The sequence below is a fragment of the Fusarium vanettenii genome (assembly GCF_000151355.1).
Source record: "Fusarium vanettenii 77-13-4 chromosome 4 genomic scaffold NECHAsca_3_chr4_2_0, whole genome shotgun sequence".
Lineage (NCBI taxonomy): Eukaryota > Fungi > Ascomycota > Sordariomycetes > Hypocreales > Nectriaceae > Fusarium > Fusarium vanettenii.
This window is the reverse complement of record NW_003315879.1, coordinates 2,952,499-2,965,134: the sequence shown is the minus strand read 5'-3', so window position 1 is coordinate 2,965,134 and position 12,636 is coordinate 2,952,499. Positions and strand designations below refer to the sequence as shown.

General features: G+C 52.6%; 2 protein-coding genes across 2 annotated transcripts; both read right to left on the bottom strand.

Moving 5' to 3' along the window:
* Window positions 1–86: 86 nt before the first annotated feature.
* Window positions 87–4,273, bottom strand: NECHADRAFT_38720 (uncharacterized protein; the record flags this gene model as incomplete). Its single annotated transcript, XM_003051832.1, has 3 exons — window positions 87–832; window positions 881–4,166; window positions 4,223–4,273. The coding sequence occupies 3 exons, from the start codon at window positions 4,271–4,273 to the stop codon at window positions 87–89; spliced, it is 4,083 nt and encodes a 1,360-aa protein (XP_003051878.1).
* A 5,129-nt stretch (window positions 4,274–9,402) lies between these two features.
* NECHADRAFT_104215 (uncharacterized protein) lies at window positions 9,403–12,288 on the bottom strand (the record flags this gene model as incomplete). The annotated part of the gene is made up of 4 exons (XM_003051831.1): window positions 9,403–9,818; window positions 9,896–10,490; window positions 10,546–12,010; window positions 12,059–12,288. 4 exons carry the CDS (start codon window positions 12,286–12,288, stop codon window positions 9,661–9,663), a joined length of 2,448 nt encoding a protein of 815 aa, XP_003051877.1. The 3' UTR covers window positions 9,403–9,660.
* Between the last annotated feature and the right edge of the window lie 348 nt (window positions 12,289–12,636).

Genomic DNA, 12,636 nt, shown 5'->3' with positions numbered 1-12,636 from the left:
ATTCAGAGATACCCATAATATTTAATAACTCCATTGACCTTGCCCAATGTCTATTCGTGCGATGGTATCTATCATCTCTAAACCGCTTACACGCCGCTCCACTTGCCAAACTTGGTATATCTCTTAAACATCTCTCTCAGAATCGCACGTCCACTGCCGTCCATGGCGTCGTTGAGAATCTTTCTCACTTCAGGGGGTGTAATGTCGAAAATCGAGTTCATGGCCGGTTCCAAAGCCTCCCTCACCGATCGCGGTACGTCGGCCTCCAGTTGCAACTTGACATACTGCATCAGCACCAGATACATGTGCCGTCCAGCTGAACGCTTCGCCGCATCAGTCGCCGAGTCGAGCGCATTCTGGTGCTGTGAGCGAGAGACGGCACCAGCTGTAGGCTCACAGATGAGCGTGACAAGGCGGGCGTAGAAATGAGCTTTCGTCTCATGCATAGCCTGGCCCAGGGGGTCTGTGGCGCCCTGGCTAACGATGAGGTTGCGGATAAGGGCCTGCATCACGGACAGAAGGACATGATGATGGCCTTCAAGTCGAAGGCGATGCTTCTTAATGATCACCTCGACCAGCTTGCATAGCCATCCGAAGGGTACTCGATCGTCGCCAGCATGCTCAGATGAGCTGAGCTCGCAGACAGTGTTGAGAACAAGCTCGATATTCCATTGAGTCATGGACTGCGGCTTCTTTTCCAGGAGGGTTTGGAGAACCCGGCAGATACGGATGCTCACAGATTGGCTCTCTAGAGTTAGGAGTGTCGAAGTCAACTCGCTATGAGCAGTAGCCAGGTCGAAGCCCGCTCCCTTGCTCTGCAGGTCAGGGCACACTAATAACGTTAGCCAACATTCATGTTTATCAAGGTTGATCGTCTTACGTATAAGTTGATGCACAACCGTCTGGATGGCCGATGCCTGTCCGTCCGTGTTGGAACCCTGCACAAACACCTGAATAAGATCCCTGAGGTACTCAATCTTGGCGGGTGTATCCATCTCCTTTGTGACAGAGGTAACATTGCTCTGGAAGAATGGCTCCCGGAGCTTCGGCGGCACGTCGTTGATGCTATAAAACGTCGTTGGCCGAGCCTCCTCCATGAGCGATGAGAAGTATGTCCTCAGGAATGTCTGCATCTTCCACCCTCGAAGATCTCCTGAAGCCATGGCAGCGTGGCTTCTCTTCTCGGCCTTTCGGATATCCGACTGTTTCAACTTGGAAACCCCAGAAAGGTTCTCCAGTGCTTCGGCAGCATGAACAGCAGCGAAGAGCCGGAGATCGGCAATAACATTGTGTCCCTCAAAGGCCTTCTTCTCGGTCAAGAAATAGCCCGTTGCAGCCATGACACAGTTTCCTAGCACATCCTTTGCGCTGTCTGGTAGCGATCCTAGCTCAGCATGGGAAGTGCAGTTTGGCGATCGAGAAACTTCAGCAATCAACACCTTCAACAGAGTGAGACGGAAGGGCGACAAGTCCCCAGCGTCGTCGCAGTCTGAGATGAAACTGCGGCTTTCCTCAAAGTACTTGATGCTTCGGTCGTCGATGTGTTCCGCCATCTGCTGGATCGTAACTGAGGCCATCTCAAAGTACGCATTAATAATATTTGTCAGAGTACCATCCTGAGTCGGCGTCGAAGAAGAAATGTCCGACATGGCATCCGCAACGTCGACGAGGTCAGAAAACTGCAAGCCCTCGTAGAATGTCGGTCGGCTCATGAGCTTCGTAGACAGCCCAAGGATATATCTCCAACCGTCTAGCGATACTCGCTTGGTAGCCTTGACTCTGTGGGTGTTGAGAAGAATCATGATCCGCTCTCGCTGGACTCGAGTAAAGGCATCTGTGTGAACATTGGTCAAGCTTCGAATCCAAGTTTGGCTTGCCTCGGCAGGCCAGCGCTTCTCTTTGCCGTCGTCTTCTAGAGCCTTGATCAGACGGTCGACAAGGTCACCAGCAACCTTGACATCGTTCAGGTTGTTCTCGTTCTCGAGCAAACAGGTCCAGATCTCTCGGAGTTGGTCAATCTCGCTGCTGGGGAGGGACAACGCATTCTGCAACGCTTCTGGGAGAGCCGCCTTTGTTCCGTGGACAAATCGGCTAAGACGGCTGGAACCTCGCAGAAACCAAGCGAGGTAGTGTTGAGGTGCTGCCTCTTCGAGATACCCCGGTACAGCATCGAGTTGCAGGTACAAAGACACGTCCTTTCCTTTCAAGGCGCTTGTAGAGAGCAGATCCGCTGACAGGCGCGTTGTGAATGACTCCACCAGTTTCGCAGGTTCACTAAGTTGCTTGTCGTCTGGGCTCATCGAGACCCAAGCCTGACAGCAGCACTTGAAAGCTTCGTAGGTCTCCCTTGATTCTATGGGCGCTTCGGACAAGATCTTGCTCAGATGTCCTTGCACGGCATCCCAAATCTCGGTTCTTGATTCCGCGGCAACCCATGATAGTGTCTTGGAAACAACACCCCATTTCAACGCGGTCAAAGTGGAAGACGTCTTCTTCACCTTACTCACGAGGTCAAACAGCTTGCTCCCCACAGCGTCAGCGTAAGACTCGCTCTGAATGCCTTGAGCAATAGAGTCCAGGAAGAGGCAGAGCGCCCTTGAATGGGACTTTCCGCTCTCAACCCATTCCAAGACCTCGAGAAGCTGCTGTGGAGACAGCTCCTTTTCGATCAAGGCCTTGAAAGAATCACTGCCGTATTCATTCTCGGCAACTCTGATCCAAGGCGAGCTGGCCTTGTTCTTTTGCTTCTCGATCTTGCAAAGCTGCTGGAACCAAAGCTTCAAGAAGCTGGACAAGTCTCGCCCAGTGCGGAACCCTTGCACGATGGCTTGAATAATCTTTGTGACAGCTTCAGTCTCAGTCTCAGTCTCGTCAAGGCTTGACGCAATGCTCCGCTCGCAGATAGTATCCAGGAGGCGTGCGCCTTCTTCGGAAAGCTGGAACACATCAGGATCACAACTGGCGATATCTGACACTAGCCTCCAGTTGGTGCTTTCTTCCTGGAGAGCATACTCGCGGCACACGGAGCGAAGGTCGTCCGTGTCAATAGACGCGGATTTCTCGGCGGCTCGTTCAAGAACGATTTGTACGAGCTCATCTCGGTCGTCCCTCGGTCGCAAAATGCTTTCGACAGCCTTGAAAACCTGCTTCATCCAATCCGGGTTGCTTTTTCGTAACCTCCCCTCGCCCAAAGCGTCCGTCACGCCTGATGCCAGGAAGTACAGCGCAGGGGCTGCCACGTCAAGATTCTTCTCGGCAGCTTGAAGGGCTCTTGAGATGGGCTCCATGTCCTTTTTCGTAATAAACGCCGCCCGAGCGGGGAGTATCAGGTTGCGATGCATGAGCTTCTGAAGATCGACCGACCACTTTGTCCGTAATGATTCGCGCACAGCGGCTTTCTGTGTCTTGGAAACCTTTTCTAGTTTGCTGAGAATAGCTGCTGACGGCGCAAAGAGATGTGTAGCCACCTCCAGAGCATCATCGCTCCCCTGCAGGTGAAGATCCCAGATGGATGCCGTTGTCTCAATCCAAGACTCCCAACCCTCGGTTTGATCATCGCTGCTAGACAGAGCAGAATCGCAGAGCTTCAATGATAGTGATGCGAGTGTCGCAGCGTCGGCGGCTGACGTACAGAAAAGAGATCGAATATGCTCAGCACCAATCTTGTCGTGTGACGATTGCGTCGCAGAAGAGTCGAGTCGGTCAAGCAGAGTCTTGAGAGAACTGAACACGGCTTCACCAGCCATCAAACATCCTTGGCTATCCTTCAAGTCCTCAAGAGCAAAGGCCTTTGTTGTCGATCTCTTTCTCTTGGAGGGAGTAGCTGATGAATCCGTGGCTGGTCTGGAAATGTCCTTCAGGGTCTGCTGCAGAACAGCAATGAATCGTCGATCAGCAAGGGACTTGGCGAGTGAAAATAGCGGAATGCGCTGAAAGACGCATTCAAGAATCGTCCAGGTCAAGGGCCATCGTCGCATAGTCTCGGCATCGCTGGATGAGCCGTTCATCGATTTCAGCAGCCATCGCAAGCTGCTCTGCTCCGCGGCATGAAACTGGCTGTCTGCTGATGCAGTCAGATGCTTCCACAATTTTTCGAGATTTTTTCCATCCTCTCCTGGGCCACTTTGGTCGAGACCTCTCACGGTCTTGATGAGATCCGTCTTGTCCTGAAGCACGTGTAAGCCTTGTCATGCCTGGAAGACGCAATTGAAGAGAAACTTACAAGGTTTTGAGTGCCTTCTTGAGAAGGACTATCCGTCATGGTCACGTCCATAGCGACCAAAGACTTACAAGCGAACGACTAGAAAAATTGCTTGACAAGAAGATATCTTGAACTCGAATCTTTGAATGCGCCTCCAAAATCCACCCAAAATTTCCAGAATTCTGCCGTTGCGCTAAGCCGTCCCCGGTGCCCTGGTCCTCACCGCCTTTCGGCCACGCAGTAACCGAGAAATACTCGTGAAGGTTGACATGACGCCCGTAGAATCAAAGCTTCCAGCTCCAGATTTCGCCCGCAACGACCGGATTGCAAGCCCTCAAGTACGCCAATTCTCTTCCGAAGCCTCGTATTTGTCCGATTGGAGCTAACGCGCCGCCTGTCCAGGACTGCCCATCATGGCCGAAACCGCTGTCCCTCGCCCTTCCCCGAGCGCCATTTCCTCCCGGCCCCTCAGCGAGTCGCTCCTCAACGAGAAGGTAATTACATCTTCCTAGAGGACCCGGATATTCTATACATGGTAGGAAGATGCTAATTGATACCCAGTGGGATCGCTGCCTCTCCAACCTCCTCGTCAAGTCGACCCTCGGCCTCGGTTTCGGCGTCGTCTTCTCCGTCCTCCTGTTCAAGCGAAGAGCATGGCCCGCGTTTGTCGGCGTCGGCTTCGGTGCCGGCCGGGCCTATGAGGAGTGCAACTTTAGCCTCAAGCAGGCTGCGCGAGATCTGAAGAAGCAGTCGGCATAAGCGGATGATGATGATGGATGATGGCGAGTAAAGGTGCCGATTGGCCGAGGGGACGAAATCGACATTTTGTACAAGGAACAGCGCATACGGACTTTGCGGCGTGTTAGAGGACGAAACGAAGCGGATTTCCGCGGGCTTCCGGAGGAGCCAATGTCAGAGTAGGACGTTTCTCAGATTCAGTTCAATAGAGGTCATGTATAACAATTTGCGTCTATTCCCAAGCGATAACCACCATGTCCAATCCCAGCGATCTTGGCCATGATCAACAAACTACTGCAAGGGGCTATCCTACTGCTGCGCTTCCAAATCGGGAGTCACCGTATTTCCAGCAAGTCTGCTCGACCTCCTCCTTGCTCCGGCTGCGTCTTCCCTCCCTGTTGCGGCCAAAGGGGAATCCAATAGTTCGCAACAACTTTCACAGTCGGTTACTAAATCCGAACTATTCGTCGAAAAGGTGAGAAGATTATCGAGGCTGAACCGCCGCATCCTGTCGACAACGCTGGGGTTACCATCTTGGCTGGCCGAGGGTGACATGAGCTTAACAATGCTCTGCCTCAGGCTGTGCATTTCGAGCTTGAATTCTTCAGCCAGGGGCTGGCTTTGTCTGCGGATGCTGTTGATGATGGAGTTATCGTGATTGCGGTATGGCCTGTCCGGTGCAATATCTTGTCCTTGACGATGGGCTCTTGAAGCCACCAAACGCCGTCCGTTCTCAGGATTACATCCACGGCTGGAGGATCCCAGACCAGCACATACAAGAACCAAGATTCCGAATGCTAATACCAGCACGAGTACTCCCACTGCTACCAAGAATATCTCTATTTGGCCCGATTCGGGGTATCGAGAAGCGTCGGACATGCTGTTTTGACTCGATGGAATAACACCGTTCGGAGATCGTTCTGGTTATGTCTTTGCTTTAACACCGGAGGCTCGTCGAAGTCGTATGGGATCGTATTGATAGTCAATAGGAGTTCGGTTCGAGTAAGATTCAAGGTCAAAGTTGTTCGCGTTTCCAAGTGATACAGAACGTGTCTCTGCATGGAGGATAGAAAACAAAGTAATCGCGGGGGTCAGTCTGTCAAGAGAGCCCAAACTCGGCGTGAAAAAGGGTTGTTTAGGGGAGAATATGTTTTAGGTTTGCCTCTCTGTAGTTTGGAGGTTGGCGATGGTTACTACCTGACCTCACATTCGCACCAGCCCAGAAGAAGTGGCAGGTATCAACGACTCCTGTGAACTGGAAGTCACAGTTGAACGCGTACAGAGACGACACAACATAGCGTGAGTTTCCATCAATACTCTACTTGGGATAAATAATTCTTTTATTACGGCATTAAATCCAGAGACCAAACCGCCATGCAAAACTTGCTCGGGGATGCTCAAGTCTCCCACAACTCCAGACTCTACCGCCTCAACATGTCTTGAGAACACACAGCCCGGATGACAAGATTGTTCCCCCGAGATGGCATGTTTCCCCTTGACTCATTTCTCCCACCTTTACACCAGTGTCACGTCACTCGTATGATGCTTCCTCAACCTCAGTCTCCCACTCACCGCATCCTCCCCCTTTATTCGCGCCTGAAGCGGTGCATCGATATTTTCTCTGTTGACGCAACCCCCCAACATTACGCTCTTTGGGATACACCAGACGATAATCTTTACTTTGTGTAAACCTCTCGGGGGCACACGGCGTTGGACTATCAGACGATGGGGGGCTTGCACAAGAGACAAGGGGGAACATTGTGAGCGCACCGGTAGCTTTTATTTTCTAATCAAGAGAGGATTCAAAGAAAATTTCCAACACAATCCATCACCATTACTTTTTCCAAGCCTAGGCCACCCACCGAGAGTGCAAACCATCCTCCTCTAACAAACTTGTCTAGAACTAGTCTTCAGAATACCGCCCATTCCCCTCACATCCTAACCCCCACCGCATGTCCGGCACTTGGTCCGACAATGGGGGTTTATTTTCCGTAGGCTGTTGATTCGTATCAGCTATTAGCCCAATCGGAGGAGCACCGATTCTGCAGCGAGACGTTGTCACTGCGGAGAAAACATAGCACCGCTGTGCAAGTCCAACAGTGCGACGAGGACGCAGTCTCACGGATCGGAAGATTGGAGATTTCGTGCTTGGGCAAGTGAGAGAAGAGACGATACTTACTAGGGTCAATGGGATGGTCGGGGCCCTTGGGTCCGTTGTTTCCTGGGTCGGAGCCGGTGGTTGAGGTAGGCATTGTTGGAGTCTGGTGAGGACGAGATGAAGATTTGAGCGTGCTAGAAGGCTGTAAGCTTCAATTGATATTGAAACAGTAGAAGAGTAAAAATACAACCTTGTATGGAGCTATTGAGATTGTAGAGAGCTTGAGAGGTGCTTGAAGAGTAGATCAAGTTGAAGGGAATGACGTCCTTTTTATATCCAAACTGCTACTCAGAGCGGCCTCAAAAGACCACCAGCATGAGCTCCGGTTACAATGATAGCTACTCCTAAGCAGATCTTTCTGGTGAGCCGCATGGCGTCACAGACGGTGCAGAGTGCCGGAAGTGAGTCGATTTCATCGTTGCTCAGCGTGGTTCCTCGAGTACACTCGTCGTTATAAGCCTATGAAGCCGCAAAATTTCATCATCAGATGCATCTTGCCGCAGCACAGGTTTCCAAAAGCAGGTGTGCAGAGACATGCTCGTATCCTGAACGAGGTCGGCCCTGAGCCCGTTGCGGAAGGGAGTCCCGTCAGACTTGTGCAGTTGTATGCGAAAGGGTTCATCAATCAGCAAGGGCCTCCTTTTTTTTCTTCTTTGTGTATCTCTTGGCCCTGTGGCAAGCGGTGGCACAGTGAATCCAATATTACTACTATCCTCGGGCGAGACGTCAACGGGTTCAACTCCAACGTCAGCAAGAAAAAGGCAACCGAGGCATTGCCATTCTTGTAGACTATGACCGAGTCGAACGGGTTCACCAACGAGGCTCAGAGCAAAGGACAAGCTACCGAGTTTCTCAAGTACTAAACAAATACGGGGGGTATATCACCTAGTGTCACGCAGAAAGGCTTAAACCAGCCCATGGCATGCTCATTTCTGCTGGTTGGTCCCAGGCAGCCGGGCCGCTGAGGGAGGGGAACGGGGAACGGCAACGAGCTTGAACACCATTTTGCATTTACGGGTCGTCGCATTTCCCAACATGGGCCGTCTGCCGTCACTGGTCTTGTGAAAGCAGCCACTCGGCAGGGTCCCCCGAGATGCTGTGTCGCTGCACACTACCCGTCACAACCCATGGAGTTGTCCCAAAACAGGACGACGGACAACCCCGTTCCCCCCCGACGAGGGATAACGCAAGCTACACAGGCAAAGAGGCCGGCCATTACGAGCCTCAGCTAAAAGTCTACAACTAGTGCCGGCGTACGGGGCCAGGGGGCTGGATCTTGTGCACATGGTAAACATATTCGTAGTGTAGTGTTTCCAAGACGAAAAAAATGCATGTGAGAACTTTTGCTGGGCGCGTTGAGACAAATTGGAAAGGAATCTCGACACGCACAAAGTACAGCAAAATAGAATCTACGTCACTCTTGCACTGAATATGACCGACAGGGAGTAAGAGATTTTCAAAGCCGGTTGATTTTTACGTGCGTATTAAAAAGTGTAAAGAAGAAGAAGAGGAAGAAAAAAAAAGCAGCAACTCGAAGCTGGCGGTTAACGGTGGTTGGTGTCACGTGCGTGTGGGTCTGTGTATCCCTGTCACCGAAAACTACTTCAAAGCTCACTTTTTTTTTCAGTTTGTTCAATCTCTCTTCATCTCTCTTTCAACCTCATTTTCTCTCAACGCTCAGCCTCTTTTCTTTGATGGGCAACTTTACCCTAAGCCGAGATGATGATCATCTTCCTCGGCTTTTGGCCCATCAGACGGTTTTGTCCGACGTAACGTCTGGCTTTTCCTGCTGGTGGCCGCTTTCAGTCCGGTCTTCCGAAGAAACCCTGGCCCAGGCCTGTCAACGCCGTGACCATGCGAGACATTTGCAAGGTCCCTCGAGAGTGTGAGGGTCTTGCGAGTCTTTTTTGACTTGACAGTCTAATAAAGGCGGCGTCTTTTGTGATACGCTTGTCTCGGCTTCATTGCTATGCTTTTTTACGTTCAACTCACCTTTTGCCCTGTCACAGCAGCTTCTTCCCCCTTGTCAAAAAGTCCGTTTTCAACGGCACCCACAAATTGCCTACACCTCGCGCTTTTGATGCGCATGTGTGTTAACTTTTATTTTAATCGTTCGCGTGGGAGAATGATCCATCGGTCTAGACAACCAGTCCGCTCCACCCTGCTGCCACTGAAAATGTGTGGTTCCAGGACTAAAATCGGGCATACATGCCATAATGAAATGACTCTTTTGAATCATCTTTGTCTCTGCTTTGTGCTATCAACTTATGCACGTTATGACGGAAAGATCCCGCAATCCCTGAACTGAACTCGAAACGTCGCCTTTGTCTTGTCCTGTATGCATCGTGCTACCGAGAGTCGTTCAAAACCTCCTAAACCTGTCCGTACAAGGGTATCCTACATGTCTTGTTGTCGTTGAACCAAAAAAGCCTTGCATATGTACGCCATGTCATCCATCACAAAACCGTTGCCTTGCCTTGGCTTGCCTCGCCTTTCCCTAGGTATACAATCCCAAGGTTCCCACACCTCGTCAGCCCACATGTCTGTCTCGGGCAAATATTTCTCAAACAGAGTCTCCAAAGATGGCCTTGTCATCGGTGAAGGACATGAGAAACTTGGCCACGAGTCGACCCGTGTACAAGGTCTCCGGGCTCATAGGGAACGGGTGACTGCCGCTATTGGGGAGGATATCGTTGGCCGCCAGGAACTGCAACTCTAACCCTGAAAAAGTGTGAGACAAACGTCAGCATTTTCGTGTTCCTTCTAGAAGGACTTTTCTCGTCAACGGTTGCACTTACAGTCCTCGCCAAAGAATAGCTCCCTGAGCTGAGCCGCAAACGTCACGGTGGGCCCGTCCAGCTCGCCCTGCTCGGCAAAGCTGCTGTCAAACAGCGGGTTGAAGCTCTTTGCGTTGGCCTCCTTGGTGTGCGTCTGGTAGACCTGGTGGAACTGGTAGGCAAACTGCTTAAAGGGCATGTTCTCGACCTCCTTGCACGTGTTGAGGGCCACGCTGCGGTCGTACTCGGCCCGCGCGCTGTTCCTCATGCTGATCTCGTTGCCCGCCACGACAAAGGTGTCGGCCGCCGTCTCGACCGCCTCCATGAAGAGGCAGAGCACCAGGAAGGCGGCGGTACAGGGCGCCCACTCGCGCCGGATCTTGGGCTTGAGCGACTTGGAGAAGAGCTCAAACAGCTGCTGCATCTCGCGCAACATGAGCTCGTCTACGACCGACTTGATCTGCCGTGCGAGCATGCGGGGCGTCACGAAGCCGTCGTTCTGGGCGATCATGCCGGTAGACCGCAGCGAGTCGACAGTGTGCCGGGTGAGGCAGAGCTGCCGGGTCATGATGTAGTGCATACAGTAGATGGACAGGGCGCGCTTGACCATGAGGGACTGTAGATGCGTCGTCAGCTCGGCTACTGATACAATTTCACTCGGGCTTACTCACCTCGGTCTCATCGGCGTATTGCTTGATGATTCCAAGAATCTTCCTCGGAAGTTGAGTGGAACGGAAAGATTCCGTCACTTGGTCCACAAAGCCAGGCTCGGTGATGAGCTCTTGGATGTACTTCTTTGTCCTCTTTTTGAGGTTGTCCCTCTCGGCCGTCTTCTCGAGCTCGACAGCAATGGCTGCGGCTCCGTTGGACTGCAGCTCAACACGGTCTGGTCCTACATTGACCATGTGCCAGTGCTGGATGATGTCAGGGGTCTTGGGGGTGAAGAACTTGGCCTCGATGGCGAGAACCGCTCGGAACCTGCCTCCAGAGAAGAGCTCGACAGAGCAGCCCTGCTCAACTCCATTGACCTGGAAGCTAACAATGCTCTCGGCAGTAAACTTGGTCATCATCTCCTTACGCAGATGACCACGGATAAAGTCTGGGAAGAGGATGGGAACAAAGTCCTGGAACTGCCAGCAGACCACCTGAGGGACCTGCATCATGAGCTTCTTGCAGCTCTTGCAGGGCCTCTCCTTGTCACACTTGACCTTGCGGCTATGACAGCAGAAGCAAGCTCCCACCCTCCGAACCTGCAGGGCGTTCTCCTTGGTAGCATTCGCCAGGGGGCCCTTTCGGCCTCGCTGACTGGTGCGATTCATGGCCTCGAAGCATTCAAAGGGGTTCGGGCGGCCGGCGTGGGCCGAGATGGAGTTGGGGGTTACAATGACAAACTTGCCCGACTGCTCTGCCTTCTTCTTCTCGACCTTGCCTGTCTTGACCTTGCGGATCTGCGTCGATGATTTACCGCTGCTGCTGCCGTAGTTGGCCTTGTTACTAGAGAAGGAACTCTGTGAGTGAATGCTCTTGGGGGATGGCGAGCTGCTAAAGTCATCCATGATGAAGATGCCTTCGCTGCCCCTCGTGTTAGTAGGGTTCCACGGCGGGACGTTTGGATCCGACTGCAGCGGCTGTGGCATGTTGAGGTCGACTTGGGGCACCTGAACCTGCTCACCCGAGGCGGTCGAGAACATGTCGGCGCCAAAGTTGTTGATGAGGGTCATGTCTGCAGTCTCATCAGCACCCTGCCGTGAACTGGGGCCCGTCCTCTGCGCCACCAGCATACCGTTCAAACCCTGGGGCGAGAACTGGCTCGCATCCTGCTGCTGCTGCTGTTGCGGGAAGAGGTACTGCTGGGGGGTCATGAAGCCCTGCGCCTGGCCGAAGCCTCCATCTGCTGTTGTGGTTGCTGTCGCAAACATGTCCGAGTTGCCAGTCTCGGACTGCGAGGGGAACGACGGGTTACTGAAGAAGGCGGTCTGGTCCATCTCCCCGAGGAGGAGGGGAGAGGCTGCCGAAGGGGAGGGGTGGTTTCCAGAGACGTATGGTGAGGGAGTGTTGACTGGCACAAAGGGTGAGGATGTGTTCCCTGACACATACGGGGATGGCGTGTTGCCCGCCATGTAGGGAGAGGGTGTGCTGCCAGCGACGTAGGAAGACGGAGTGTTCCCAGAGACGTAGGAAGACGGAGTGTTCCCAGAGACGTAAGGGGAAGGCGAGTTTCCATGAACGTTTCCAATCATGGCAAAGCTACCCAAGCTTCCACTGGCAGGGTCAGACAGAAATCCGATGGAGGACGGGCCAGAGCTCGAGGCCGTGTAGTCGATGTACTGCCATGTCTCGTCGGTCTCGGGGGCGGATTCGAAGTCGTAAGGGGATGAAGAGTTTGGCGATGGCCGGGAGGACACAGACGCCATTGTGAGAGGCTTAGAGAGGTTTCAAGGGGTTAAGATCCGAGTTGGTTGATGAGAGTCAATACTATGGCGTGGTGTATTGAGAGGCCAGGTTACGGATGGGGAAGAAAGCGGATATATATGGGAGGAAAGGGACGTTATATAGTAGATTGAAGCCCATGAAAATGAGACGAAAGAAAGGAACCGCAGGCAATCACAGCCAAAAAGAATCGAGTCGTCACTTTGTCGTTGTAGTTGTTATCGAGATCGCATCCACCAAAAGATCACCAAGAGTTGGTCGCGCGCAAAGTGGGGAGAGGAGGAGAGGAGACCGACTCAGCGATAGATCCAGGGAGCAACAGATATAAAAGG